Below are 26209 nucleotides of genomic sequence, written 5' to 3'. Positions count from 1 at the left end.
ATACGCCTCTCCTCCTTAAATGATCTTTGAGAGTTACCACACAGCTTCTCAGCGTATCTTCTTACTTCTCTCCCTTGTTTGTGGTACTGCTCCAGTACAGTACAATAGGTACCTAGGTACTTGATACATGTTCACGTGATCTCAAGCCTCCTTCCAGGTTTGCTTCCAGGTCGCATCTAATCTTGCAGGAGTCATCATGACATCTAGAAGCTATTGTCAATATTGGACAAAGAAGATGTACACCGATAGTCTTGGGAAATTTTAAACGCATTTAGGTGCAACAATGGCGAGCAAGTTTCTTTGTTTCAAAATTCATAACTCCATCTCAACACTGAATCCATAATAGGGACAAAGAAAGCGCTACTCCGGTCCCTCGACGAAGCCCCCATCTTTACAAGAAATCGATTATCTCGCGATGTCTGACGAACCGAATAGCGATCCAGAAGAGGATACTGGGGTCCTCTTTTCGTTTGTAAATCGGATTCTCGACCGCGTAACCACAGCCGCGAGCAACATGGTCTCCTCATCACCAACGTCTCCTATAGAATCACCAATCTCGCCCCAGGTATCACCAGTGGTTCCAGGATCCTTTCCCTTAATTCAAACTCCTCAAACTCCGCAGCCTCGACCGTTCCTCACCCCTCCTCCCACTCCAATAATTGTCAAGAAGAGCGCTTCGTCGCTTCACCACTGTGGCCAATTCACATTTTATTTCCCGCGCTGCAGTCATGCCACCTCTCATCTTTTGCACCTAAATACATGGTCTGGAACAGCATGCAACCGAAACTGCGTCTACGATCGCGGAAACGATTACTGGTTCTATGCTGACCAGGGGAGTCATTGCTCTTATTGTGGACTGGGAGCACAATCCGGAATTGGAATAAAGCAAACAATACCCGAAGACAGTAAAGGAAGGGATAGAGAGCGGTTCTTCGAAGGTTTAGTGAGAAGTGGGAAGATATGTGTGGGCTCAGCAGAAGAAGGCGCAAAAGAGGAATACGATGCACATTACGTCCGCGCCGTCCATCAATACAACATCCTCATCGATGCACTCCCAACTCTCAACAGCAAAGCACCGATTTTATCGTTGGCACAGCTACGCACCAAACGACGAGAAAGAACGCTCGATCGCTGGGACGTTCGCCGATTCCGCGCAAAGAGGAGAACAGAAGAATGGGTTCGAAATATCCGCGCCGAGCAATATGCCAAGACCAAAGCCCACGTCGAAGTCGGTTCCAGGCCATTTATCGTGACCCCTACCGGAAATCCGCACATGGATCTCTACACCGAGGTGTCGATAAAAGGACTGCCTGTTCCAATCGATAATTGCGCATGGTGCCAATTCTCGCTCTCTTCTTCGGAAGCGATAGCAGAGTCTGGACCGCCGAGTTCGTTGCCTTGCGGGCATACGTTTCATTATAATTGCATTGTAGAGCTGTTCGAAAAGAGGACGAAGGCAGGCGAGAAGGAGAAGCATAAGTGTCCGTTGTGTAGTGTGTGGTTTAGGGATGTGAGGGAGATTCCAGATTTTTATGGGAGGTATAGGAATTCGGAGCATGTTTTTGATAGTTGTTGTGATAGTTCCGTATTAAGTAAGAGTGATGCTGGAGATATAAGGGGCCATACAGGGCCGCCGTGGATGGAAGAATTGTCGGTGAAAGATAAGGAGGAGACAGAAGAGGGGGTGGACGCGATCAGTGAGACCGCGACGTTGGATCACGTCGAGATTTTGGAAGGCGCCTCCAATCATACTGAGGAGATAAGTACAGTAATAGATCAGACAGTGGAGGACCAAGCAGGAACTGAAAGAAGTGACAGTGGATACGACAGCCCTTCAGCACAACTTCTAGAAGAGCAAGAGTCTTTGCATACGGGCTGCAATGAACCAGAACGAAGTGACTCTTTTGAAGAAGACCACCAATCATATATCGTCACACTCCGTCTGCCGCCGGGAGTTATAAGACGTACGTCGCGGCTGAGGAGGCAACCGAGGAGGTTCGCTGATGAGCCTGGGGGCCCGACTGAGCGAAGGAGGAGTACGAGACGGAGAATTTGAAACTAGGATCTAGTCTCAATGGCCGAATGATTTATAAGAAAATATATATGTAAAGTTTCACGGTTTGTTGAATAGCATAACTTTTCGAACAATTCAAGACCGAAGGAGATAAATAATCTCCGTTGCCTACTCGTGTACAGTACATGTCGTCCTATGACAAAAGTTCAAGGGTCAGTCACAAAGTATTGAAGGCAGGCGGGTGGAAGAGGTTGAGATGATACCTTTATACGATGGGTGACAACGTGATTTCGAGGATCGAATGTCAATTTGCCAGGAATATTTAGTTGAAGGTGTATAACCACCGTCTGTTGAATACATGGAGAGCGTGGGCGCCAAACGTTCAAAACGCGCACAACGCACGGGTCTCGCAGACAGCGCAGACAGTGCAAGATAAAAGCTCCGTCCAGATACTGAACACGGAAAGGAAGTGAAGCAGAACGAAAAACTAGACTGTGAAACCGCTATATCACTCAGAAGAGAATGGTTATTTGGGTGCTTGCTAGCATCTCATTGTCAGACTACAAAACGTTGCAACACTGTTATCTTTCAAGCAGATGAAATGTAACAATCACAAGCACTCGACACTCTCGAAGCTGAAGTTGCACATCCCTTAGCAATTGCCGTCGGTACAGGGGTAGGAGCGCCAGTCACATATGCCGAGCAGAATGCTGTCGCGGTAGCATGTTTCACAGCACGGAGACAGTTATCCTAACTAGATGTGAGTTCTGGGTTTGGTTCGAGTTCAGCAACACATACCATATTGCATTTAAGCTTTGGTTGGCTTCCAGTTGCGGTTGCCATTGTTGTCGGGATAGAGGAAGAGGAAGAGAAAGAGAGCGATATTGATGTCGAGAATAGAGAGGACGTTGAAGACAGTGGGCCAACCGTGGGAGGATTGACACAAGCACATCCACTTGAAATCCTGGATGCCAAGGACTGGCAGCCCTTGGCGATTGCTGTTGGCGTGGGAGTTGGGATGTTTGCCAAGTAAGCACCACAGAAACCGCTGCTAGTAATGCCGATAATAGCACGAAGACAATTGTCCTTGGAGGGTTTTAGCTGTGTTGAAAGTACATGGAGGTAGACGCTAAGAACTTACCATATTGCACTTCAGAGGCTTAACCACTGTTGCTGAGGTTGTGGGCTTTGTTGTGGAAGTGAGCATTGTTGAGCCGCTTGAAGAAGAAGACGGGCCGCCTACGACTGAAGTCGTTGAGGAGAGCATACTACTAGAGGGTCCGCTGGAGGAGCTCGACACCAAGGAAGTTGATGAAAGGGAAGAAAGTGCGCTACTTGAACTGCTCGAAGTCGAGGAGGCCGAACTACTTATTTCAGAGGTCGTTGGGACTGACGAAACAACGCTTGACAAGGTTGATGAGAGAGAGGACAGGGCTGCGCCGGAGCTGCTCACGATGCTTGAGCTGGAAGATAGCGTGCTACTCAATGACACTGAAGTGGCGACACTGCTAGACATGGTGCTTGAAGGCGCGCTGGAAGACACAGTAGACGGCACTGCGGCAGACGATGAAGAAGTGTCCGGAACGCCACCTGGACCCGCCATGATCTGCAAGATGTTCTCCGGAGCAGTCGAATCGAAGATCGTAGGAGCAAGGGAGATTTGGTTGTTATCCAAGTCATACACAACGTACATCGCTGCGAGCACAGTATCTCCAATGATGTAGTCAGTGGATATATCAATACCAAAGAAGCAGATCTCGTTGTTGGAATCTGGAAAGATGACCAATTGGCTCAATGGAACATTGATCGTGATTCCGTTAAAGGCAAAATTGATAGTCTCCGTGGAAGATCCAGCTGAGCATGGAATGTTGGCTGATGTGGGATTACTGCTATCCGGTGTTGCACCAACGAAAGCCCATATTGACGTCGTAAGATCTTGAGGCAGTCCCGTGATCGTTGTTCCAGAGTCCATTAGTACATTGATAGTATTCGCACCATCGACGAAGGAAACTGGATTACTGCTGGCATCGGTTCCTGAGACGCCATTCAAGGCGAGAGTGAAGTCCACTACACCGGGGAAGCCATCGAATCCAGATGCAACCAAGTCGATAGTGACAAGTTCACCAGAGAACTTTGATGTATCGATACCTCCGAAAAGCAAAGTGCCTGCCGAAGCTCTATCGTCATTGGTCCATAGACTGAAGGCTCTGGATGCAATGTATCCTTGTTTCACCAGAAGAACAGGTAAATTGTCGTAAATTGGCTCTCCGGAAAAGGTATTTCGACCTTCGATGATAGGGTAGCTGACTCCCACAATACCCTCAAGTACTGTCGTACGATACATGATACCAAATTGCGTATTCTGGAGGACAGCGCCGCCAATCATCATAGTGTCTGAACCCCAGTCTCCGGTAGCCCCGTCACCACCTCCATACGAGACCTGAAAGTTGCTATCCGAGTATTCATAGGTTGATGAGCTGTTCGCATCGTCTAGAATAGTCAGAATTGCCGCTGTGAATTTTGATACTTTTCTTACAGGATCCAAAGTTGGTGCAAGGATTTGGCGGTGCTTGAGAGCAGATATTCGAGGAATCAGTCTCGACAACCAGATCACTGCTTCCAGTGTCGAGTTGCACATAAGTACTTTGTGGCGGGGTACCAATTTGCAGCTGTACAATGTAAAGAAGCTGCGTCTGGTAGTTGATATCTGGGGTCTCCACAGTCCCTTGTCGCTTTTTCGTTAACGTCGAGTTTGCAAAGGTTCCAGAACGCCTCTTTTGAAGGTCGAGCTTCAAGACAGCAGGAGTATCTCGTTTCGCAAGCTTCAAAGCTTCTACGCTGAAAATTGAGAGACTCGCCACGGCAGCGATGAGATTTGCTGCCCTCATAATTGCACTTTGATCTCAATCTTAATCTTATCAAAGATGTGAGGTAGAAAAAAGTTGTACGATTGATGGTTCCTGAAGACATGGGGAAAGAAGGTTTTATGAGACTTTGATTGAGAGGCTTCATTCATTGATTAAAAGTCTCAGAACGCCCTTTTGGATGCTACCCTCGCACAAGGCGTTGAGTTTAATGACCAAAAAAGGAAAGATTTCTATGTGCGGAAGATGGTGCAAGCCACCGACAAGACCCCTGAAATGGAGTCCAATCAAGGCCCTCGAGTGAGACAGTCGAATCCCTTCAACAAGCCCGTATTGACAAGCCGTCCCTACATTGCATTCGGCAAGGAACAACTTGTCTTTGATATCGATGCCGGTTTCTCGAAATAGAAGTGAGAAAACTCTTTCCTCGTGCGAGGATATATGTAAAGGAGGTCATCGAAAAGTAAAAGGTTTCAAAGTTTAACAGGAATAATAGAACCGCAGATAAGTGAGATTGCGTGGTCATCCACTTGATATTGTACAGATCAATATAAGCTTGGCATTTGTGACGAATCTTTCAATTCTTGTATGTATTCGTAACAAAATTTTCTGGAGAGACATTCGGGAAAAAGGAATATTCTCGGATAACTTTGTCGGATTTAAGATCATGGCTTTTGCCTAGACCAAACCTGATGTGAGATTTCTTTTTAGAGGAAGTGCCAGAGCTGAATTGAGACAAAAAGAATTGCCAACTAGTGGGTTTCAGAGAAGAGTGAAGCATCAAGACCAACTATGGTCTCGGCTACTTCAAGGAGCCACAACTGACGGCGAAGGGACAAGATCTATAAACCTCAAGCGGTTGAAATTAAAGCGCCATGTGGAATCGATATAGTGTTTTTTCCCCTTCTCTTTTTGTTTTAGAAAAAGGGGCAAGCCACGTGAGGATGTTTGAATTCGAAAATATAATTGCAGAATGCAGGACTTAGATAGTGTAATTGTCATGCGATCAAACGAAAATATAGCATGTGGTGACATGCGAATACAGTAGTTCGCGAATGCGCCTTCAACTTGCAGCGATTGAAGAAATAGAAAGCGATAAAAGGTTCCAGTGTCTGTTAACAATCCTAATGCATTCTAGGAACAAGACAAAGACAATGATGTTTCCCAGATATTATTGGCCTCGGTGCGTGGCTGTGGACGTTCCCCTCTCTGGTGGCTTGCAAGGACCTGAACTCCGGGTTGTTTCACAGCCATATCTAGGGGCACAGGAACTCGGGTTTCCTCCGGCCTCACAAATCCAAGCCTCACTCGGGGACTTAGGACGAACTGTTATCGCACGGCCCCAACGCCGCAACTCTGGGGAGACAAGGAATCGGTTTCCGCCGTCATCATAGTGCAGACCGCGCAGACCGCCTAAAGCGCCCCGAGTTGGGGGTGGCAGTAAACATCGTGTCGGTACAGTACCTTAAAGGGGCTGAGTTCGCCTCATATTTAACCGGTGCCTGGCCCCTGCATGGCGCAAGGAAAATTTTGTAAAAACGAAGAACAAACGCATGCAGTGAGAACTTTGAATTGACTAGCATTCTGTACCGTTATGGCGCGTGCTTCGATGACACAATTGAGCGAGATTGAGAACGAGCAGATGATGAAGTAATTCGATCGGATTTAGGAAGATGGAGTGTTGATATCAAAAGTATGAACATTGAAAGCATTAAGATTAAAAATTAAGTGACCAGACTTACGAAGCAGGTCTTGATAGAGATCTAATGAGCAATAAAATGCGCAAATATGCTGTTGTGGTATCAAAATGTTGGTTGTTACCAGCAAATGTGCTTTTCTCTCCACCTCCATTCGGTTTTTCCTGTGACCCTGCTCTTGAAGTTCTGTCTACATCTGACTTTGGCTTTCCGGCCTTGTATCTCTAACTCGACCGCTTCTCCCCATGCTCTAGCGTGTTCCGGTATATATCCAGTGGCATCCATGCCTTCTTCTTCAAGAGACATCATCCACTGGCCAATCTGTCCTGACAACAAAGAGTCGCACATCCATTCCCTTCGATGTGATGAGAGGAGAAGAGCGATAGCTTCGCGACGTAATGTGGCATTTCGGCATTTGGTTGCAACGAGGAGGAGAGGAGATACGGTGCGCAACTCGGCCGAGTATGTTTCTGCGACTGGGATGCGAGTTAGATCGGGATAGGGCATCGGGAGGGATGGATGGAGCTCGTTCTGCTGCGGAAATGGGGTCCAGGAGCTAGACTGTTCCATAAGTTCCGGGTTTTCCAGTGCTTCGAACTGTATAATTTCCTTGGACAGGCTCACTAGATAGGTGAACTGATCGAGAAGGGCATCACAAGCTGTCTCTGGTGCACCAAAGGTAGAAGCGAGTCTGACGAGGGCCAGGACCGGATGAAGACTCAACGCTTTGATACATGCCAGAGGATGACGTATCGTTCCTGGTTCACATTCTTTCAGATCGGCTAGTAGTAGGCAGAGATCGTAGAGTTGTTTGACGAGGTTGTCGCGTAGGTCAAGAATATTCTGGGGAATCTGGTGCCTTGGAAGAAGTTGGTATGTTGCGTTGTGATAAAAGAATCTCCAGCCTTCCCAGGCTACCACGGTACTCAAATTCTGTGCTTCTTCGAAGGACGATATGCGAGTAGGGAGCGCGAATATCTGAGGCAGTGTCTGCAACGGTATCATGGTCTGGTACTCGCTGACGCCTATAGCACACATCGCTTGCACGTCCAGCCGGAGAAACATATTCGCCAGTTTGGCATCATCCGAGCCTCCAAGGGCGTTACTAGCCGATAGAAGAGAGTTCGAATTAAGCAGTATATCGCGAGCACAACGCATGTGCTGCAGAGCAAAGGCTCTATGCCCAATGAAATCGTCGAAGATCGCCAAAATCATGCAAGCCACCACAGTGGACCTGACTTCTTTTTCGTCTCTCATATTCGTCATGGACTCGCGAAGACTTTGAATAGCTGTGTGGTAATGTTGGAGTGCAAATTCACGATGAGTGCCTGGTACAGCATCCATTTGGTAACGCCCTGTCCTCATGACGGTACTCTGCTTCAACGCACCGATAGCAATGAGGCCGTGGTGCACAGAGAACGAGCCTAAACTCTCCTGCAAGGCCACCCCTCGCCAGAAGAGCATATCCTCTCCTTGGAGTTGGCCAGTTACCTCCTCCCCGCAGTTTCGGAAATATTGTTGTTCCTGCTCGTTCAAAGGATGGAGCACAGATGGTTCGATGACAAGTGAATTTGGAGTAGGTGAGATTGACGAATTGCGTGGAAGTAAAGACGCGATGGTTCCCTCTGGGGAGGGAGACGTCGGGGCGACATGATCGTAGCCATCGCATTGCCACCCAGACCTGACGCAACGTTGGCAACTAGGCCGTTCTTCACCACACTTGAGCCTCCTTATCCTACAGTAAGAAGATCAGCGTGGTCAACTAAAATGACGGAGGGGAACCCACTTGCACGTTGTGCATCCTGTCTTTGATCTTGGTGTCGAGGCTCTCTTTCTTGCTGGGCCGGGACGTTGCTGAGTATTCTTGTCCATGATGCAAGATAGAGACGAGTACACGTCGAAGATCGCTTCATTGGGGATAACCTCGAAGAAATTGTGGTTGAACTGGGGTTTTATATGAATGGTCCGAGTATGATAATGTGGGAGTTGTAGGTGGATTTGAGAGGGTGCGGGGGTGGAGCGTCGAACCCGTGTCCGTCTCGAGCATCCTGAATGACTCCATCCACAACAATGCCACAGAACTCATATATTTTATGCACCTATACCGCCTGATCGAATATCAAGTTCATCTACATTGCCAAGAGGTGAAACCGGTCTGTGGCTGGCGATACGACAACAGTCGGTAGGGCACGTCTTGGGGGCTAATGGCTGTGCAATAAGATAATGACTACTGCACAAATGGCCGCATAACATAGCGGGAGCGCTGCCAGACCGGGCCACCGCCTGGCACCCACTTGGGAACCGCTCCATCGACCTGGGCGATGTGCCGACCAAGTGGATGAAGTGAGCCAACGGCGCATCGGAGGTGATCCTGCTTGTGGTTGGCAGCAAGAGAAAATGGACAGGGGGAAGATGGGCCAATAAGGCGCAACAAGGCTGAGCAGTCTGGACGAGTGTTGACTAACAGGCTGCCCCAAAAAAGATACCTGACAAAGCATTCGCGATAACCAGCAGTATCGGGGTACTTTCAGATGAAGCGAGAATGTACCTGTCAGCACTTGCTGGTTGTCCAAATGGCTCTGAACGATCTGGAAAGGTTCAATTCTTCATCAGATATGAAGATATAGACAGTATCAGGCGCGGACAATGCTATTTGAAGGTCGAAATAGAGTTTCAGAGGTTTACGAGAGACGAAGGTTGAAAATAAACGAATTCACTCTTTGCGGCTATTTTTGGAGGCCAGGCATGACTCATTGAGGCATCAGGCTGCTATTCTTACTAATACTGCCGCCGTTCACCGCTTATATCACAAAGAAATTTATCTTCCCCTTCTTGGACCCCACCATCATCACCATCACAATAATCGCAACCCAACCCAACCCAACGCTACGCTACGCAATATCTTCAACCGCCTGCGATACTCTAACACTGCACCGCACATCTGCAGCCAGCATTGCGTCCCGCACCGCAGCGCATCCGCTCCGACACATCCACGTCCACCCCCCCATCCACATCCCCATCCGCATCCGCATCCACGACCCGCGCTCGTTCCTGGAGCAAATCGCTCACCGAGATGGCCGAGAACATTTACGACGAGATAGAAATTGAGGACATGACGTACGATGCGACCCGGGAAATTTACCACTACCCTTGTCCCTGTGGTGACCGCTTCGAGATCGCTATTGCGGATCTTCGAGACAATGAGGATATTGCGGTTTGCCCAAGTTGCAGCTTGATGATTCGGGTTATTTTCGAAGTGGTAAGTAACCACAATCGACCGGCTCAGTTCGGACTCTTTCGAGCCCCGAGCCATCATGTAGCTAACAGATACTTTGTTCTCAGGATTCCCTCCCAAAACCCGAAGAGGACAAGACAAGTACTGCGGATGCGGCGCAGATTCCGGTTGCAGCATGATCTTACCAAATAGGCAAGAGAATGGGACGACCACTTGACTCACGAATGTGGCGCCCATCATAGCGAGCGGTTCTCTCTTCTGGAATCCCAAAGTCTCGGCCGTAGCAATATCCTAAAGTCCTGGCCGTAACGAAATATGCAAGAAACCGAAATGCAAGCCGAATTGCCATGAATCCAGCTCGAACATCTCGTATCTAGACCAATCATCGCTTTCCGAGCCCAGATTGCATTCAACGTTCCATACCTGCGGTTCGAACCCTAATACCGACTACGGCTGGCAGGTTACAACCGGTCCCAATGCCTAAAGTCACATACTGCAGCACAAACTCCCGATGTCATTTGGCTTCCGGTACTGGAACGAGCCACATCCCATATTCTTGGCCAAATTCCTGGGGAAATTCGGTACCTGTCTATGGCACAGGATGGCGGTGCAGTAAGCACGGTCAATTGAACACCGAGTCACACTGCATACCGCATGATGATAGCCGCCGTCAAGTGTCCCAGCATCGAAAGACTTCGTCCCGAGGGGGTCCAACGTGATATCCACGTATCGCTTATCTTCCCTCTTCGTCTATCGGTATTTGATACTCGGTGTCTTGTCCTGGTCTGAGTAACTAGGCGCATACGAAGGCGCATGCAATATCAATCCTTGTATTTTCCCAAGCTGTGCTACCGAAATTGCGCTTCGCCGCGTGTGCATCGTCAGAAACTACGTAAAGATGTACGTCCGTAATTGTCATTTCCTTCTAGAATATCTGGAGTACGGAGTACGGACGGCGCAAGTGCTCCCTTCATCTGCCATTGGCTTGTGGAGGCTCATCTGACGCCTCGTTCCCGTTCAGGATCGTTTACCTTGGCGTACCAGATGTCCGGGTCTCGCTTGTCGTACAGGAAAATCATCACTGGTGTGGACAACATACAAATTTGCTAGGATGCATGGAAATATACCCGGATACTATGCACATCACATGCAGGGCTCTTGACACCGCAAATGCAATGGATCATTCGGGTGTTTCACATTCGTCGTCGTAACGCAATCACATTGCCAGGCGGTGAAGAAACGAAAGATGGGACGTTGGTTTTGGGGCGTTATGTCCACGCATGCTTGGCTTTCTCGGTTTCGCTGGTCTGTCCAATGGAGTCATGCAGCCCCTTCACTAGGTATAGAGCATAGCCAGCAGGCATGAGAAGGCCATGTATATTTGCCTAGGAGCACCTTCAATTTCTCATCAAGATATTGTCGATGCGAAGCTTTCTAAACAGATTGATCAGCATGCTTTCTATTCTGGCGCTCGGTTACCCCTTTGGGCTTCTCACATCGGCTCTTGTTCTGGACATCGCTTTCTAAGGTCCAAGACCGAATCAAGACCTTTGCGCTTGAGATTCATCCCATCTTACGATGAATGATATCAACCCTTACTAGCTTGGGTCCTAAAGGAGATGAGATTCATTTCACCCAAGAGGATTTGGCAATCAAAGATGTGAACATTGGGTCAAGTGGTCACTTTCCTGAACAAATGTAGAAAGCAAAGAAAATTCACTCTCCCGATCTGAGCGGATACTGAACTGTTGTGAGTTTTTCTACAGTCCAACGTGAAAGAGAATTTAGGGGTATCAAATAAAACGGAATGGATCTAAGAGCGACCTGTTTGAAGCTCAGAAATTGACACGATGGCTTTTTCAATGGGTCATCATCAGCATGAACGACTTGCATCAAGAGCATATTGAGAAATGATTGTGTCGAAGTCAAGAGTGAGATCCAGCTTGATAGTTAGCTCATAGTCGTTCTAGTGTGGCAATGGAAATACATCAAAAGACAAATTTTCCTTCTGTTCTTGGAAGAGTGTCATAATCTGTGAATTAGCCAATCAACGAGTGATGACGGTAAAGAAAGAAGATAATTAGGGAAGTGACGAATAAATATCGTTGGCACTTGTAGCATAGCCCAATAAGAGGCAGAAGGAAAGGTTTGACATGGGGGACCTAAGTGAGAGCTGCTTCGCTCGGATTATGTAATTGAGTGTGCTAGAACGAAGTGCGAACGATTAGAGAAGTTCAATGCTGCAGGTGAATGCACAATGATCGTTTGATGAACAGAAAGAAGAGAGATGATGGGATTCAGAGCCTTGGCGCTGTTAGCACAAAGTTTGCAACACATCCGGTGACAGGACGTACTATTTAGAGTTGACCCAGTTGAGATCATTGACAATTGTGTTCACGTCTTCTTGCACGTTAGATGTACCGGGAATATTCTTTAGCTACAAGGACATATTACTTTCTTAGCCAACATTCCTGAACGAGGCAGCAAGGGTTATAGTAGAACGTCCCCTTAAGCTTCCCCTAACGGAAATAAGGTTTCTGGAGCGGGGTGTCCCAAAATAAAGTTTCCCCATGCTCTGCTACTATTGCAAGGCATCGGATGCCTTCTTCCTTTTCCCAATGTCCTACTCCCCACTCTGCCCCTCTACGGCACCGTCCAGTACCCTGCTCTGAAAGGATTGGGACAACCGAACGACCTAATTCGGCTTGATGAAATGAGGCATGATCCCACAATGAGTTGACTAAGGGAAAACGAAAATAAGGTTCTGATTTAGAAAACAAGTATTATGGAACTCCTCCGAACACTTGCAGCTAAGATGAGGCGAGTCCCAGAATCTCGAGTCTAGACTTGAGAAGTTTAAATGCAGATCAAGGCAGAGGGGCTTGAACTTGACTTAAACTAAGTTAAACTTCAGAGGTTTAGCCTAATTGGGCAACAGTACGTTGATCAAGGTATCAAATGTTACCGAGTACAATTCCGATCAGCTGGACAAGGGTTGAACTTCAGTTGGAAGTGCACTCGCCCAACTTCGCTTGCAGCCTTCTCAATATATTCTAGGCACAGTCCTCACGTTGAGGCATGTCACCGCACCGCTATTGGTGGGGTATTCATTGATGTCTGGGTAGAAGAATGCCCCATGGTACCATTTGAAAGGTTTGATGCAACCTACCTGTTCAAAATATTGTTGATACGAGCTGCGCCAGTGAAGCCACCACCACCAACGAACTCACCGAGGACATGTTCGAAAATACTCGATAGTGATACGAACAATCCAGACCTAATTCATTCATCCATTACGCTCCTCTGACTCCATCCCAGAGAAAGAACTTGTAGGGAAATCTCGTAACACATGACCCAGACTAACCGCTCGCTACTCATGATCATTTTCGCTTTCCTATCCATACATCCAATCGACTCGACACAATTGTTCGCTCCTCAATCACCTCGATGTTCTACTGGTGCGTAAAGATTCGACATATCGACGCCAACCTCTGTTTGTAGAAGTTGAGTTAATGTGCTGCCGTCTCGGATGTATACCCATTCTCCTCTACCAGTACCTTCCTTTGCGTCTTGGCCTTCGCTGAGAACCACGTAGTCGTATCGCTTGGGACCGGTGATGGGCGATGAAAGCCATATCTGCTTGTTGGGAGGCTGTTTGTTGATTACGTAGGTACCGTTCGGAGGGAATGCGAGGGTTAGGACACCGGCCTAGAGATACATTAGTAACATTTCCTTCAAATTGTCGAATCATAGACTTGAGAACGAATTAAGAAAGCCTACGCTGTATTCACAATCCACCTCCTCGGTCTCCTCTTGCATCTGCTCTAACTTCTCGACGAGGGCATTCATATAATCATCGGCCAGCTCATGGTATGTCTCCGTGCTGATTTCCGCAGGGGAAGCTACAGGTTCGTCTTCAGCTTCTTTGGCGGGCGGGTTCTCTGATTCCGGGGACAGACCTTTGTTGTTTGGTCTGCTGGCGGAGAATGACCTGGCAAGCACCGCATTGTTGGCCTGGACCCGGAGGATGCTCACTCGAGGACCTGGGATGGCTGTTCTGATGCTGAGAAGGATGGAGAGGGGACGTCTGGTTGCTACTGAGCTGAGACGGTGAGAGGAAGGGAGGATTTGGCGGGTGGCTCGGAGAGTGAGCTTTGATAGTGTTGTGCTCGACATTTTGAAGGGATTGACGAGATTTGAATGAATGGCTGAGCTGAAATGCAATGAATTGATCTTAACACAACGTGGCGCAGATGGAAACTCGATATGGTGGTACGATTGCTGCGTTTGTGGTTTTTGATGTTCTTCTGTTCATGATCTGAGCTCGGAAGCTTTACCCCACATTAGGCTAACTTAGCGCTATTGGCCTTCCGAACATCTCAACTTATTTTACGACTCTACAACAAAACAACAGATACTCGTTAAATAGTGACTCCAAAGGATACGAAGCTCCAGTCGTTATGATCAACGCCGTTCTCGTCTTCAACAATGCCGGCCAGCCCCGCCTGACCAAATTCTACACACAACTGGTTTGTTCACCCCACCATGAAATAGCAGAACAGCTCTAACACAAACACAGGAGACCTCTGTTCAACAACGCTTGATCTCCGAGATCTTTGCCCTCGTCTCCCACCGTCCCACCGGATCTTGCAACTTCCTCCCTCTCCCTCCTCTACTCGCCAGCTCCGGCACCTCATCCTCCTCCTCTCCCCACGAACACAACGACATCCCCTCTCTCGTCACCTATCGCCACTATGCGACTCTCTACTTCATCATAATATCCACGGCGACCGAATCCCCTCTAGCACTTATCGATTTGATACAAGTCTATGTCGAGGCGCTGGACAGGCTATTCGAGAACGTGTGTGAACTGGATCTGATCTTTAATTTTGAGACGCTTCATGCATGTCTTGCGGAGATAATAGTAGGAGGTGTAGTGGTGGAGACACAGTTGGAGAGAGTGGTGGAAGGTGTGAAGAGCCAAGGGCGAGTGGCGAAGCGGCCAGTCAATGAGAGCAGAGGTGTAGCATTAGGAGGCATGGGTGGAAATTTTGGGTGGGCGGGCAGGTGAAGTGCTATGGAGGAGATTGGTATTGGTACCTTTTACTGAACGGTGTTGGAATTTTGAGAGAGATAGGTTGTCGTTGCATACGATGATCACTCAGACTGAAGAAGGTATGAGCTTGCGAGCAGTGTAGAGAGCAGCAGTTGGGTGCAGAGACGGGGCCAGAGGCACATGCCCTTAAGCCTTTCGTGGGCTTGAGGAAGAGAAGAAGAGAATTGGTAGTGCTTCGGACTTGGTACTGGTTATAACTTGGCTATACCAGGAGGAAGAATAACCATTTACAATGGATCAATAGCTCAAGAAGCAATTGTTATTGCCTCCTAGCCTTTCCCTAAGCGTCCTTACCAAGTAGACCGCAGCCATGCAACACCCTTCTTCCTTCTATACTCTAGTATGGGATGTAGATTGTAATCTCATGTTCTGACTGCCGTTGGACATTTTGATGCGAGTGTAGTGAGTGGGATGTGCAAAAAGCCCCATTGTCTGTCTAGGAAAGCTGACTTTTAAGCTGCTTAAGTACTATTTTACCTCTGCCGAAAGCGCGTAAAGTGCAATAGGTAGTATTTGGGACATTTTGGTAAGATAGACAAGCGGGCTGTAATAGAACCAGGCACATATGACAGTATAAGTTGAAGCTTTGTGAGGTTTGACGCTTGCTCTTCTATAAACATCACTCTCCCTCTGCTGCCCATAGTCTTCGAGTACTGCAATCGTCATGCTTTCTAAAGTCTTGAGTTGATATCACATTCCAACTTTCAGTTCAAGGGACATTGCCATTGTCATAGATGGGGGCTCGCAAACGCTGTAGAAGAGCTGGACATAACCAAAGTTCGTTGTTGTACAATTGCTAGAATTTAGGTAAAGCCCGCCAAGGAAAGCCACTCGCAAATACAATAACACAAGCCTATATGGAGTAGAGTTTCCATTTCAGTCTTTCAAAAATGTGTTTTACAAATCGCCGTACTGGGAAGATGCTCCTTAGGTATCTCATGCAACCTAACGCCATAGAAATGCAAAACATGATAGACCGAAACTTCGGTGAACCATTATCTTGTACAAAAGCTGCTGCTAACACAAGAGAGCTTGTGACCCACCCCTTGAAGTAGCTGCATTCGACCATATCTTTCCAGTCCCGACAGACCTATGCAAGATACCTTTCTGTGAGATCCAGTAGGAACAGCTGGGCGTCATTGGCTGATATCCTTCTCTGGTCAGCCAACATCTTCCTTTGAGCTCAATTCTCCAGAATGTACTCCACCACAGCAGCTAGCTCCTGGAGATGGCTAGACATTGAAGATCAGAGATCTAAAGCCATCGTAGGATTAGAGCTTCGAGGAGGACATCAATTCCCAGCCTTCGGAATTGGAGAAGCATCGTCTTGATCGACCTTCCTCCGTACTTGATCTTTCGTCCAAATGGAATCACCCAAGCCGAAGAACCATGTTCGAATCTGCACAGCATCAGTGAATATCCCGAACGTATTCATTCCACCAACGCACCCCTTCAAATGGCTTATGCTCCGGATTTCCTTGTTTGCTCCAGTCCAAGAATAACACGCCATACACCGTAATGACTACATATCCAATTAGTACAAGTCTTCCCGACAATTTTCTTCAGCATACAAAGAATAGACCCCAATTGCATCGTCTTGACAAACTTTGTCCATCGCGGTCTTGCCCACTTTAGCTTCGCTCTCCTCTTGTATTTCCTCTCAAGTCTGAATTGTTGCTTTCGGGATATCTTCGTGAAGTCTGGAGGCCATAATCGTTGGGCTTTATATGGATTCGAGTAGATATCGAAGGGAATCTTCTGCTGAGCAGACCGCCGCACTAATGTCGAGAACATGTTGATGATGTCTACTGATTGTCTTGGTTGTCTTCGAACATTGAAGTATTGTAGAATCAGAATTGAAGCCTCAGTATTCAGGCACCAGTATCTTACCCCACCAAAATAATTTTGTCTCTTCGTCTCAAAACTCCAAGCTATTCGATGACTCAGTGAGGGAGTTAACAACGAGTATAAGACTCGAAAACAAACCATCCACTCCTTCCGGAAGTAAACTGCGATCATGGCAGCTGTTGACGCCACCACCAAGGCTTTGGAGACAACCACAATCTCCAAAACCAAGGAGTTGAAAGGCGTAGGTACCCCGCCATTTCATTTTTACCTATACTAACAGTCTGCAGACAGAGAAAAGAGATACCCTTATTGCAATTGAGAAGAAATACCAGAAGAAATGGCAAGAAGATGGAGTCTTCGAACCGGACGCGCCCTCTACCACCGAAATACCCCTCCATTCAATCTCCCCCGCCGACCTTCGAGCACAGCAACCCAAGTTCTTTGGCACCATGGCTTACCCATATATGAACGGGACCCTACATGCTGGACATACTTTCTGTGTTAGTAAAATCGAGTTTACAGCTGGGTTTGCACGTATGCAGGGCAAGAGAACACTGTTTCCTATGGGCTTTCACTGCACGGGTATGCCTATCAAGGCGTGTGCGGACAAGCTTATAAACGAGGTCAAGTTATTTGGGAAGAACTTTGAGAATTACAAGGACGACGATGTTCTGGAAGACAAGACTAATACACCAACGCCAAGTACGCACCATGAAGATGTGACGAAGTTCACAGCGAAGAAGGGCAAGGCTGCCAGCAAGGTTGTGAAGATGAAGTACCAGTTTCAGATCATGCGAGCTGTTGGGATACCTATGGAGGATATTCACAAGTTTGCTGATCCTCTACATTGGTTGGACTACTTCCCTCCATTGTGCAAACGAGATCTTACGAACTTTGGTGCGAGAATCGACTGGAGAAGATCATTTGTTACGACAGACGCAAATCCATACTATGATGCTTTCATACGCTGGCAAATGAACCGTCTCAAGGAATTGCAGAAGATCAAGTTCGGCAAGAGATACACAATCTACTCACCTAAAGACGGACAACCATGTATGGATCACGACCGGAGTGAAGGAGAAGGTGTTGGACCTCAGGAGTACACTGCATTGAAGTTGAAGGTCAAGGAGTGGGCACGAGAAGCTGAGAAAGCCATCAAAGGCAAAGTCCCAGAGGGAGCAGACATCTTCTTCGTCCCAGCAACCCTGCGACCTGAGACGATGTATGGACAGACTTGTTGTTTTGTTGGACCAAAGATTACATATGGCGTTTTCAAGGTTTCAGAAAAGGAGTTTTATGTCATCACGGATCGGGCAGCACGAAATATGTCATATCAAGGCGTTTTCCCTAAAAATGGCGTTTGCGAGAAGGTTGCGGAGATTCTTGGTTCAGCTTGCGTTGGTACACTTGTCAATGCACCTCTCTCGGTTCACAAGGACGGTGTTCGAATCTTACCTATGGAGTCGGTCCTTCCTACGAAAGGCACTGGAGTTGTCACGTCGGTACCATCTGACAGTCCAGATGATTTCGCCACTGTCACAGATCTTGCGAAGAAGGCGGAATACTATGGTATCAGGAAGGAGTGGGCTGAGTTGGAGATTGTTCCTATTATCAAGACACCAACTTATGGCGACTTGACGGCACCTTTCTTGGTCAAGAAGCTCAAGATTGCATCACCGAAAGATACCAAGCAGCTTGAGGAAGCAAAGGAACTTGCTTACAAGGAGGGCTTCTACCAGGGTGTCATGGTGATCGGCGAATTCAAATGCGAGAAGGTTGAAGTAGCAAAGCCAAAAGTCAGACAACAGCTTCTCGATGCCAATGAAGGTTTTGCCTACGCTGAACCAGAGAAGAAAGTCGTAAGCAGATCAGCGGACGACTGCTGCGTCGCATTGATGGACCAGTGGTATCTCGACTACGGAGAAGAGTCATGGAAGCAGACTGCCCTTAAATATGTGGATAATGCAGATGGGAAGGGACTTAACACATATGCTCAAGAGACGAAGAACGGATTTGATGGTGTTCTCAATTGGCTTAATCAGTGGGCTTGCGCAAGAACATATGGTCTTGGCTCGAAACTCCCTTGGGATCCACAATTCTTGGTTGAGAGTTTGAGTGACAGTACCATCTATATGGCATATTACACCATCGCACATCTTCTTCACAAAGACATCTTTGGCAAGACTCCCGGTCCTCTTGGTGTCAAGCCAGATCAAATGGTCGACGAAGTCTGGGATTACGTGTTTGCTCGACGAGAGCTCAGTGACGAAATGCTCAAGGAAAGTGGTATCTCGAAAGACGCCCTCGCAACCATGAGACGAGAATTCGAATACTGGTACCCGATGGATCTCAGAGTATCTGGAAAGGATCTCATTCCCAACCATCTTACCTTCTGCCTCTACATCCATATTGCAATGTTCGACCCTGAGTACTGGCCAAGGGGCATTCGTGCCAATGGTCATTTGCTCCTCAATGGAGAGAAGATGAGCAAGTCGACTGGCAACTTCATGACCTTGGACGATTTAGTGAAGAAATATGGAGCAGACGCAAGCCGCATTGCTCTAGCTGATGCCGGCGATGGAGTTGCAGATGCAAACTTCGAGGAAGATGTTGCTGATAATAACATCCTCCGTCTTTTCACTCTTAGAGAATGGTGTGAGGAACAAGTCAAGGACCAAGACAATCTTCGATCGGGTCCAAAGAACGACTTCCTCGACGCTCTTTTTGAGAATGAGATGAATTCCCTCGTCCATGAAGCAAAACACCACTACGCAAACACCGATTACAAGCTCGCTCTCAAATCCGCCCTGTACGATTTCACCGGCGCAAGGGATTTCTACCGCGAAGCTAGCATCGCAGCAGGTGTGAAGATGCACCGCGATCTCGTTTTGCAATATATTGAGCTCCAAGCTCTTCTTCTCGCCGTCATCGCACCTCACTGGTCAGAATACATCTGGCTCGAGGTCCTCAAGAAGCCTCACACTATTCAAAATGCCCTCTACCCCAAGACACCCGCTGCCGTCCCAGCCTTGACTGCAGCACGTGAATATGTCCGCAATACATCTTCCAACATTACCTCAGCTGAAGCCTCTCAACAAAAGAAGAAAGCAAAGGGCAAGGACATTGGCTATGATCTCAAGAAGCCAAAGAAGCTTACCATCTTCGCCGCTGCAAGGTTCCCTGCGTGGCAGGAGAAGTACATCGAGCTTCTCCGTGAATATTGGGACCCAGCCACTAAATCAGCCAACGACAAGGAATTGAATGGCAAGATCACTAAGATGGGCGAGGCCAAGAAAGCAATGGCGTTCGTGCAAACCTTGAAGAAGAGACTCGTAGCAGGCGAGAAGCCAGAAATGATCTTTGAGCGCAAATTAGCATTTGACGAAATCCAAACCTTGAAGAATATGATTCTAGGATTGAAGAAAGCTGCAGGCTTGAGCGTTGTAGAAGTCATTAAGGTGGATGAGGGTGGGAAGATGGGAGTTGTGGTTGGTGAGGAGAAGAAGGTCGAGGCGTTGCCGCAACCTGCTGAGGGTGCTGTTCCTGGAGTACCAACCTTCCATTTTGAGAATGTGGATGCTTGATGTGAAGTTCTTGTTTGTGAATCGGAGTGGCTGGGCTGACAGATATCATGACTTGTTGCTTTCCTGTTGAGATGAAATGATAGACGAGATATCATGAATGAAAAGCATTACAATTACCCTTTCGCATCTTCACTGACTATCATCGACCTTGGATATCCAATTCAATGATGTCCCGCAAAATTATTCTTCCGTCAAAACTCAAGTATCGTGAGGCTTCAACGCACAAATCAAGGTACACTCCCCTGTCAGCATCTCGGCTAACAACGCTCATGCTGCATGACGCACCTTTCCCCTCACCAGCCACGTTCTTTATCTTCTCCCCTCTTGAAAGCTCTCCGTCGACTTCAATCATCCAATTAAGTGTTGTACATTGAGGAAAATGTGCAAAAGGCAGGAAACTGAGGCGACGATCGCTGTGGCTTTATGCTGTTCAGCCACTTGGTTTTCTTCAACCCAGTTTTCCACCACGCACGCGCAGAGGTAGGTTTGACAGCTGTTGAACGGACACCATCGTTGCCAAGCTTTGCATTTTGTGCATGGCCATGGAACGGCCCCTGGAGGTTGGTTTATGATGGCATTTTGAACGTCTTCATGTTCTCGCATGATGCCAACTAGCAACGAGGTTGGGGAGGATAAGTATCTTGTCTCTCTTCCCCGTTTCATTTCCTTTGTGCGTGCTTCCGTTTCTCTATAGCCATAATCTAATATCAATTCTCTTCAAACGTTGTCAAGATGGCACCGCTCCTCTCCCTTCTCCTTCTAGCAGCTCTAGCAACTGCCCAAAGCACTACGATCATAGTATCAGATGGCGTCTCAACAACGGCTGTCCTGCCGGCGTGGCCATCAGAGAGCTATTCCTCTACTACCACCACGACAGATACATCCGTCCTCCTATCCGGATCAACGACCACCACGACAACTCTGTACATTTCCCTCCATCCCTTCTCTGCGCACCAGCTAACAAACAAGCAGATCCCCAACCCTAACACCCACACCGTCCAGCACACTAAGCACCGTCACACCAGGCGGTCCAGCACTAAACTCCACCTCGACCTCGACCTCCACAGCAGCAGAGATATCCTCCTACCTCTCCTCCATAATATCCATTGAGCAATCCACTCTAACGCCCACGAGCACCAGCACGGACTTCATTACATCTACTACGTTAGTCGGAACGACGACTAGTACGTTTTACTCGACCGGAACCGGCGGGTTGCCTGGGTATGGGAATGCGACCAGTACGGCAAGCCCGAGTCAGTATACAGGGGCTGCGGTGAGGAATGAGGGGGTTAGTGCTGCTGCGTTGGTGGTTTTTGTTGTTGGGGCTTGTGTTGGGTTGTGAGGGATGATGATGATGGATGCAGTATATGACCATGATGAACGATGGAGCGAGGAGTTTTGGGTGGAGTTTTGGGATTTTGATTTGTGTTTTATGAGTTATGATATGACTAATGCTTATACCCCATACCCCATTATCCAATCTGCCCCTGATCTTCGCTCGAGTCTAGTCGTGCTGTGTGGCCGGGAATTCGGTGATATATGCACTGTATGGATCTGGGCCTGCGATCGTGTCAGCTATCTTGTCATGTATGTGAAGACAACAAGATGCGAGAGCATGTTTGAGTGATCAGACAGCAGTCTACAACAGCAAGTTAGCGTTAATTCTCTAGACGCAATGCAGCGAAACGGACGGCTACTCAGGATGGGCATAAGAAGGTTTGTAACTTACTGGAAACGTTTGATCCACATATAATTCAGAACAGGTCTGTGAATGGGTTTTATCATCATGTCACTTGGAATGGGCTCGTAAAGAAAAAAGACAAGACTTACCCAGATAAGCTTTTAAACACGTATATTTCCTTTGGTATATTCGCGCGGGCATCTCTTCAAGGCGTCGTCGTGCACCCAGAGCTTACTCGAGTCTTCGCTTCTTGAAGAACGAGTCCATAGTCTTCTGACTGGAATCGTGTTTCAAATTTCCAATGCCACCACGGGTCTTCTTCAGACCCTTCAGATGTACTTGACTGTTCACTGCCATCACGAGAAGTGACATGTTGAGCAGTTTCGAGGGCGCAGGTGGTGCGTTGACTGGGAGAGGAGGCGGTATTGACGGCTTCTGGGGAACATTCGAAGCTTCGATACACAGCTCTGCGGTGGATGTGGATGGCATTGGTTCTTCTGCAGGATCAGAGTTCGACTCGAGTTCAGGCAAATTGGCTTTAGAAGGCAATGATGATTCTTCGCCCTTAGCAGTGTGTTCGTGAACTTTCTCCTGCTTCGCCTTGACTTCCAGCTCCAAGTAGCCTGTATTGGACCACCCGCCAAGGTACTCCAAACTGAATCCCCTCTCTGCAGCTTGCACACCTGGCAGCACGGCCACATTTCCAGGAGGAAATCTCTTCAACAGTAATCTCCACAGATGACTCAGGATTATCCCATGTGCGACAACGACCACAGAATGATGTGCTTCAACCTCATGTAGCAACTGGACAAGATGATCATCGACGAATGTCTCCATTCGTAACTTCATACTCTCCTTGCTCTCTACATCTTGGAAACCAGGCTCGTCACGATGAGCTTCAAGATGTGCGTCTTTCCCAGTCTTGTTCCCTTCCTTCGGCCGCTCGAAGAATTGTTTGCCTTCATAGAACCCAAAGTCCTGCTCTCGCAATATCTCGAGTTTCGTCGTCTTCGAGGGTGCAGGATCTTGAGCTTCGCGAATTGCTTCAGCGGTTCTGAACGCGCGTTTGAGGTCGGAAGAGAAGATATGTGTGACACGAATGTCTGTCGCAGAAAAATGTGATCCAAGACGATTGGCTTGAAGGACACCGTGATTGGTGAGGGCGGAATCTGTTGTACCGGCGCTGAATATTTGTTAGCAAAGAGTTTCTACCTGAGAAGGGCGATCCATACTAGTTCCCTGCAACATTATCGACGGTCTCGCCGTGCCTGATCAAGAAGAGCCTCATCCCGCCACCTGGGGTGGGAATTCGTTGTTGTTCAGCCAAAAGACATGCTTGGTGGATGATGGTTTAGGATGAAGAAATGCACCAGAGTTTTCGAAGTTTAGTACAAATTGTTTAGCGTGCGAGCTAACCTCAGCGGGCTAGCTGCTTGCAGACCTCAAATGACAACCAACAATGATCATGGCTTCCCAATTTCTATCATTGTGCATTCTGTCTAGTGAATACGTATTATCTTCCCAGAGATGGACGAGCGGTTGATAAATTCTCATAGCGCCCTCAGGGAAAGTTCGTTCTTGAAGAAAGGAAGACTCAAGCCTGCCATTGCCCAGGCTCATTGCTCAAGCATGCGCGAAGCAGTACACTTACTCCTTGACTGTTGCAGATGAGCACTATACTTACGCTTTACCAATATTTATATTCCTTTATTCAAATAGTCTCAGTCTCGATGTCGTTTGTGTCCCTAGATATTTTGAATCAAGACTTGGCTTCAGCCTGTTCCTCGTGCTACATTTCCATCCTGATGAACTTGAGTTGGGCATCTTATCCTTGTGATAACATCATCTATTGTAGTTGTACAACCAGATACTTCTCTTTGAGATTCGAGCTGGAACTCCTTGCATCTCGGAAAACAGGCTTGGTAAACGTTGACGTTCAGAGTCTTCGCCCAGTGTTAGATACCCCCCTCTTTCGCTGTGGCCACTCGTCTCAGCCATCAAACTAGGCAGGTTCTATGTCACTATGGTCATCTCATGAAAATCAACTGGCTGGGGAATACTGTTCTCTTCTGATGACCACTAAAGCTTCAGAAAACTTACAACCCGAGCTTTACCTGATTCGGTTTCCATATCTCGGCGCTGGTTTGTTCCTGCTGAAGATGTTGGCCATGACTCCTTCTTCGAGTCATACCTGTACCTGACACATTTAGTGATGAACTCGCAACGCCGTTATCATAGTCCTGATTCTACATGACATTCAGAGGTTCGCCTACGTCATCTGCTCAAAAAGGGGATTTACCAACTTGATGCTTTCACAGAAAGTTCCTTCTATTGTCTGCAATCATAGATTAGTGTTCCATTGAGATTGTTTCAAGTTCTTTCTCCCCTTTTTGCACCTTCATACCTTTGCCATCAAATCAGTTTTGCCATAGACAAGCTCTCAGCGTCAGTAGACATCATGCTGTCTCAGTGACTTAAGCTAAACACCAACTATACTGATTTGAAAGTGCTCCACCAAAAAGTTGTTACGTGTTGCAAGATGTTGGGGAGTACTCGAGACAGCAGTGTATCTTTATGTAGCTTCACTTAATAATAAAAAAAGGCAATCGGCCTTTGAAAATTTACAGCTGTGAGGAACAAGTGTTGACGCTCTTTGAATCGTTACAACAGACTTCAAGCCCTTATCCCGGAAGATCGTAGTCTGACATCTCCCCCCTCTTCGCTGATCTTTATCAGCACAATAAAGTTGCTTTGACTTCTTACTGCACTCATGGTCTGACCCTTTTTCTTCATTCTCTATCAAGTAAGTTCAGCATCTCTATAAACTACGACGACCTCCTACCTTCGCTCTTTTCGCCGGTTTATAGATTGAGCCAGGATCGAATGTCCACTTCTCACCAGTGGTTTGATCAGATATCTTTCTCTCTCTTTGTCCTTCTCCACAAGTTTCTTAATTTCTACAAGCAGGTTTCAAAACCGACTTCGGCACCTGCAAAAACCACGAGATTGAGACGTACATCTTTGTAAGCGTCGTTGCACACCAACTACAGTATTCTGCCTTCACTGTCTTCGCTGATCTGCGTTAGCCGGATGACGCAGGACTAGGTAATTAAGTGCAGACACTCCTCAGATTTTGTTTTCCGAGCAATCATCTTCATTTCTTCTTCTCTATCATAGGCCGCCTTTTGACACCTATCCAAATGAAAAGATTGAGACGCAAATGATCTTAACTATTCACGTAAACCATAGTCTTGTGTCTTCAGTTTTCACTGATCTGTCCTATAGGGACAAAACAGTCTCAAAGACTTCACTACAGTAGTCGCTGTAGCGGTCATCTTCAGTCTCCTTTGGCCGACTTCAACACTTTTATGAATCACAGTATTGAGACGTACTTCTTCGTAAATACTATATTCGCTGATGATTACAAGTAGCTAGGACAGTTTAGTCTTGACTTCAAATCAATCAAATCAATCACATCACCAAAGCACAGCCTTGTATCTTCACCTTTCCAATGCTCTACATTCACCCTTTCGCTGATTCGTGTCAGGCAACGGAACAGTCCTGGCCTCAAAATACCTGACCGAATTACTCCGCCGAGCTAGCGCCTCCCCTTATCTCACTCGAAGCGACCTCAACTCTACCACTCCCAGGGATTACCCGCGAGGCGATGCCCCCTTTTTTCGAAGCGAGTTCAATACTTTTACAGAGTAAGAGCCTGAGGACTCATTAGAATTCCTGCACACAGATCATACCTTAGAGTCTTCACCTTTTCCTGATCTATGTCCAAAAGACGAGACAGTCTCAGTTGTAATAATTTCATTACACAAATTCTAGCGACTGTTTTCATTCTCCGTTGTCCCTAGGAGAGAGGCGAACATTGACACTTTTACAAACCGATACATTAGACGTAGTTTATTGTAGATACTTCTTAACACAAGGAGCAGCTTTATATCTTCGCTTTATCGCTGATTGATGTTAGAACGATTAGATAGTCTTAGCACATCCATCAGAATATAACGATGTATAGCTGTATTTACCAAGCTGCTATTCAAAACACATTTTCTAAGCTGTTTAGGAGAAGCAGATCCTTCGGACCCTAAAACATAGCGCTTTCAAAGAAGTCTGATGGGGTGCGGGCCTTTGTCATTAATGTCATCAACTGGCTCAAGC

The 26209-nt window shown here is 47.3% G+C and overlaps 10 protein-coding genes across 10 annotated transcripts; 5 read left to right on the top strand and 5 right to left on the bottom strand.

Moving 5' to 3' along the window:
- The first annotated feature begins 199 nt into the window (after positions 1–199).
- Positions 200–2081, top strand: LY89DRAFT_754410 (uncharacterized protein). The gene has a single exon (XM_018221324.1). The coding sequence runs from the start codon at positions 416–418 to the stop codon at positions 2054–2056; it is 1641 nt and encodes a 546-aa protein (XP_018067920.1). The 5' UTR covers positions 200–415; the 3' UTR covers positions 2057–2081.
- Positions 2082–3345: 1264 nt separating this feature from the next.
- On the bottom strand, positions 3346–4902 carry LY89DRAFT_754403 (acid protease; the record flags this gene model as incomplete). Its single annotated transcript, XM_018221323.1, has 3 exons — positions 3346–3378; positions 3468–4504; positions 4551–4902. The coding sequence occupies 3 exons, from the start codon at positions 4900–4902 to the stop codon at positions 3346–3348; spliced, it is 1422 nt and encodes a 473-aa protein (XP_018067919.1).
- A 1793-nt stretch (positions 4903–6695) lies between these two features.
- LY89DRAFT_737539 (uncharacterized protein) lies at positions 6696–8447 on the bottom strand (the record flags this gene model as incomplete). Its single annotated transcript, XM_018220270.1, has 2 exons — positions 6696–8310; positions 8362–8447. 2 exons carry the CDS (start codon positions 8445–8447, stop codon positions 6696–6698), a joined length of 1701 nt encoding a protein of 566 aa, XP_018067918.1.
- Positions 8448–9648: 1201 nt separating this feature from the next.
- LY89DRAFT_541053 (zf-CSL-domain-containing protein) lies at positions 9649–9947 on the top strand (the record flags this gene model as incomplete). The annotated part of the gene is made up of 2 exons (XM_018208176.1): positions 9649–9834; positions 9918–9947. Coding segments are annotated over 2 exons (216 nt in total), but the record flags the coding sequence as incomplete, so codon positions are not given.
- Positions 9948–12927: 2980 nt separating this feature from the next.
- LY89DRAFT_687611 (Frataxin) lies at positions 12928–13901 on the bottom strand. Its single transcript, XM_018215538.1, has 3 exons — positions 13770–13901; positions 13591–13712; positions 12928–13518 (listed from the first exon to the last, which is right to left on the bottom strand). Exons 2-3 carry the CDS (start codon positions 13657–13659, stop codon positions 13246–13248), a joined length of 342 nt encoding a protein of 113 aa, XP_018067916.1. The 5' UTR covers positions 13660–13712; positions 13770–13901; the 3' UTR covers positions 12928–13245.
- Positions 13902–14205: 304 nt separating this feature from the next.
- Positions 14206–15110, top strand: LY89DRAFT_159996 (AP-3 complex subunit sigma). Its single transcript, XM_018205490.1, has 2 exons — positions 14206–14339; positions 14390–15110. The coding sequence occupies exons 1-2, from the start codon at positions 14271–14273 to the stop codon at positions 14879–14881; spliced, it is 561 nt and encodes a 186-aa protein (XP_018067915.1). The 5' UTR covers positions 14206–14270; the 3' UTR covers positions 14882–15110.
- Positions 15111–16335: 1225 nt separating this feature from the next.
- Positions 16336–16720, bottom strand: LY89DRAFT_591405 (uncharacterized protein; the record flags this gene model as incomplete). Its single annotated transcript, XM_018209652.1, has 2 exons — positions 16336–16448; positions 16498–16720. The coding sequence occupies 2 exons, from the start codon at positions 16718–16720 to the stop codon at positions 16336–16338; spliced, it is 336 nt and encodes a 111-aa protein (XP_018067914.1).
- A 146-nt stretch (positions 16721–16866) lies between these two features.
- LY89DRAFT_651786 (leucyl-tRNA synthetase-like protein) lies at positions 16867–20472 on the top strand. Its single transcript, XM_018212181.1, has 2 exons — positions 16867–17015; positions 17062–20472. The coding sequence occupies exons 1-2, from the start codon at positions 16944–16946 to the stop codon at positions 20356–20358; spliced, it is 3369 nt and encodes a 1122-aa protein (XP_018067913.1). The 5' UTR covers positions 16867–16943; the 3' UTR covers positions 20359–20472.
- Positions 20473–20911: 439 nt separating this feature from the next.
- Positions 20912–21985, top strand: LY89DRAFT_159889 (uncharacterized protein). Its single transcript, XM_018205489.1, has 2 exons — positions 20912–21281; positions 21331–21985. The coding sequence occupies exons 1-2, from the start codon at positions 21091–21093 to the stop codon at positions 21698–21700; spliced, it is 561 nt and encodes a 186-aa protein (XP_018067912.1). The 5' UTR covers positions 20912–21090; the 3' UTR covers positions 21701–21985.
- Positions 21986–22127: 142 nt separating this feature from the next.
- Positions 22128–23385, bottom strand: LY89DRAFT_159875 (phosphoglycerate mutase-like protein). The gene is made up of 2 exons (XM_018205488.1): positions 23272–23385; positions 22128–23222 (listed from the first exon to the last, which is right to left on the bottom strand). The coding sequence occupies exons 1-2, from the start codon at positions 23325–23327 to the stop codon at positions 22271–22273; spliced, it is 1008 nt and encodes a 335-aa protein (XP_018067911.1). The 5' UTR covers positions 23328–23385; the 3' UTR covers positions 22128–22270.
- Positions 23386–26209: the final 2824 nt, after the last annotated feature.

Source organism: Mollisia scopiformis (genome assembly GCF_001500285.1).
Source record: "Mollisia scopiformis unplaced genomic scaffold LY89scaffold_19, whole genome shotgun sequence".
Lineage (NCBI taxonomy): Eukaryota > Fungi > Ascomycota > Leotiomycetes > Helotiales > Mollisiaceae > Mollisia > Mollisia scopiformis.
Note: the sequence above shows the minus strand (reverse complement) of the source record. Positions and strands in the feature narration are given on the sequence as shown.

What these genes read in the sequence shown, in the direction of transcription:
- LY89DRAFT_687611 (XM_018215538.1), bottom strand. Translation starts at nt 13,659, where the DNA reads ATGAATGCCCTCGTCGAGAAGTTAGAGCAGATGCAAGAGGAGACCGAG. An exon ending in AGGTGGATTGTGAATACAGC is followed by an intron (nt 13,519 to 13,590) that starts GTAGGCTTTCTT and finishes ATGTATCTCTAG; the next exon opens with GCCGGTGTCCTAACCCTCGC.
- LY89DRAFT_754410 (XM_018221324.1), top strand. Translation starts at nt 416, where the DNA reads ATGTCTGACGAACCGAATAGCGATCCAGAAGAGGATACTGGGGTCCTC.
- LY89DRAFT_651786 (XM_018212181.1), top strand. Translation starts at nt 16,944, where the DNA reads ATGGCAGCTGTTGACGCCACCACCAAGGCTTTGGAGACAACCACAATC. An exon ending in AAACCAAGGAGTTGAAAGGC is followed by an intron (nt 17,016 to 17,061) that starts GTAGGTACCCCG and finishes AACAGTCTGCAG; the next exon opens with ACAGAGAAAAGAGATACCCT.
- LY89DRAFT_159875 (XM_018205488.1), bottom strand. Translation starts at nt 23,327, where the DNA reads ATGAGGCTCTTCTTGATCAGGCACGGCGAGACCGTCGATAATGTTGCA. An exon ending in GATAATGTTGCAGGGAACTA is followed by an intron (nt 23,223 to 23,271) that starts GTATGGATCGCC and finishes ACAAATATTCAG; the next exon opens with CGCCGGTACAACAGATTCCG.
- LY89DRAFT_159996 (XM_018205490.1), top strand. Translation starts at nt 14,271, where the DNA reads ATGATCAACGCCGTTCTCGTCTTCAACAATGCCGGCCAGCCCCGCCTG. An exon ending in CCAAATTCTACACACAACTG is followed by an intron (nt 14,340 to 14,389) that starts GTTTGTTCACCC and finishes ACACAAACACAG; the next exon opens with GAGACCTCTGTTCAACAACG.
- LY89DRAFT_159889 (XM_018205489.1), top strand. Translation starts at nt 21,091, where the DNA reads ATGGCACCGCTCCTCTCCCTTCTCCTTCTAGCAGCTCTAGCAACTGCC. An exon ending in ACGACCACCACGACAACTCT is followed by an intron (nt 21,282 to 21,330) that starts GTACATTTCCCT and finishes ACAAACAAGCAG; the next exon opens with ATCCCCAACCCTAACACCCA.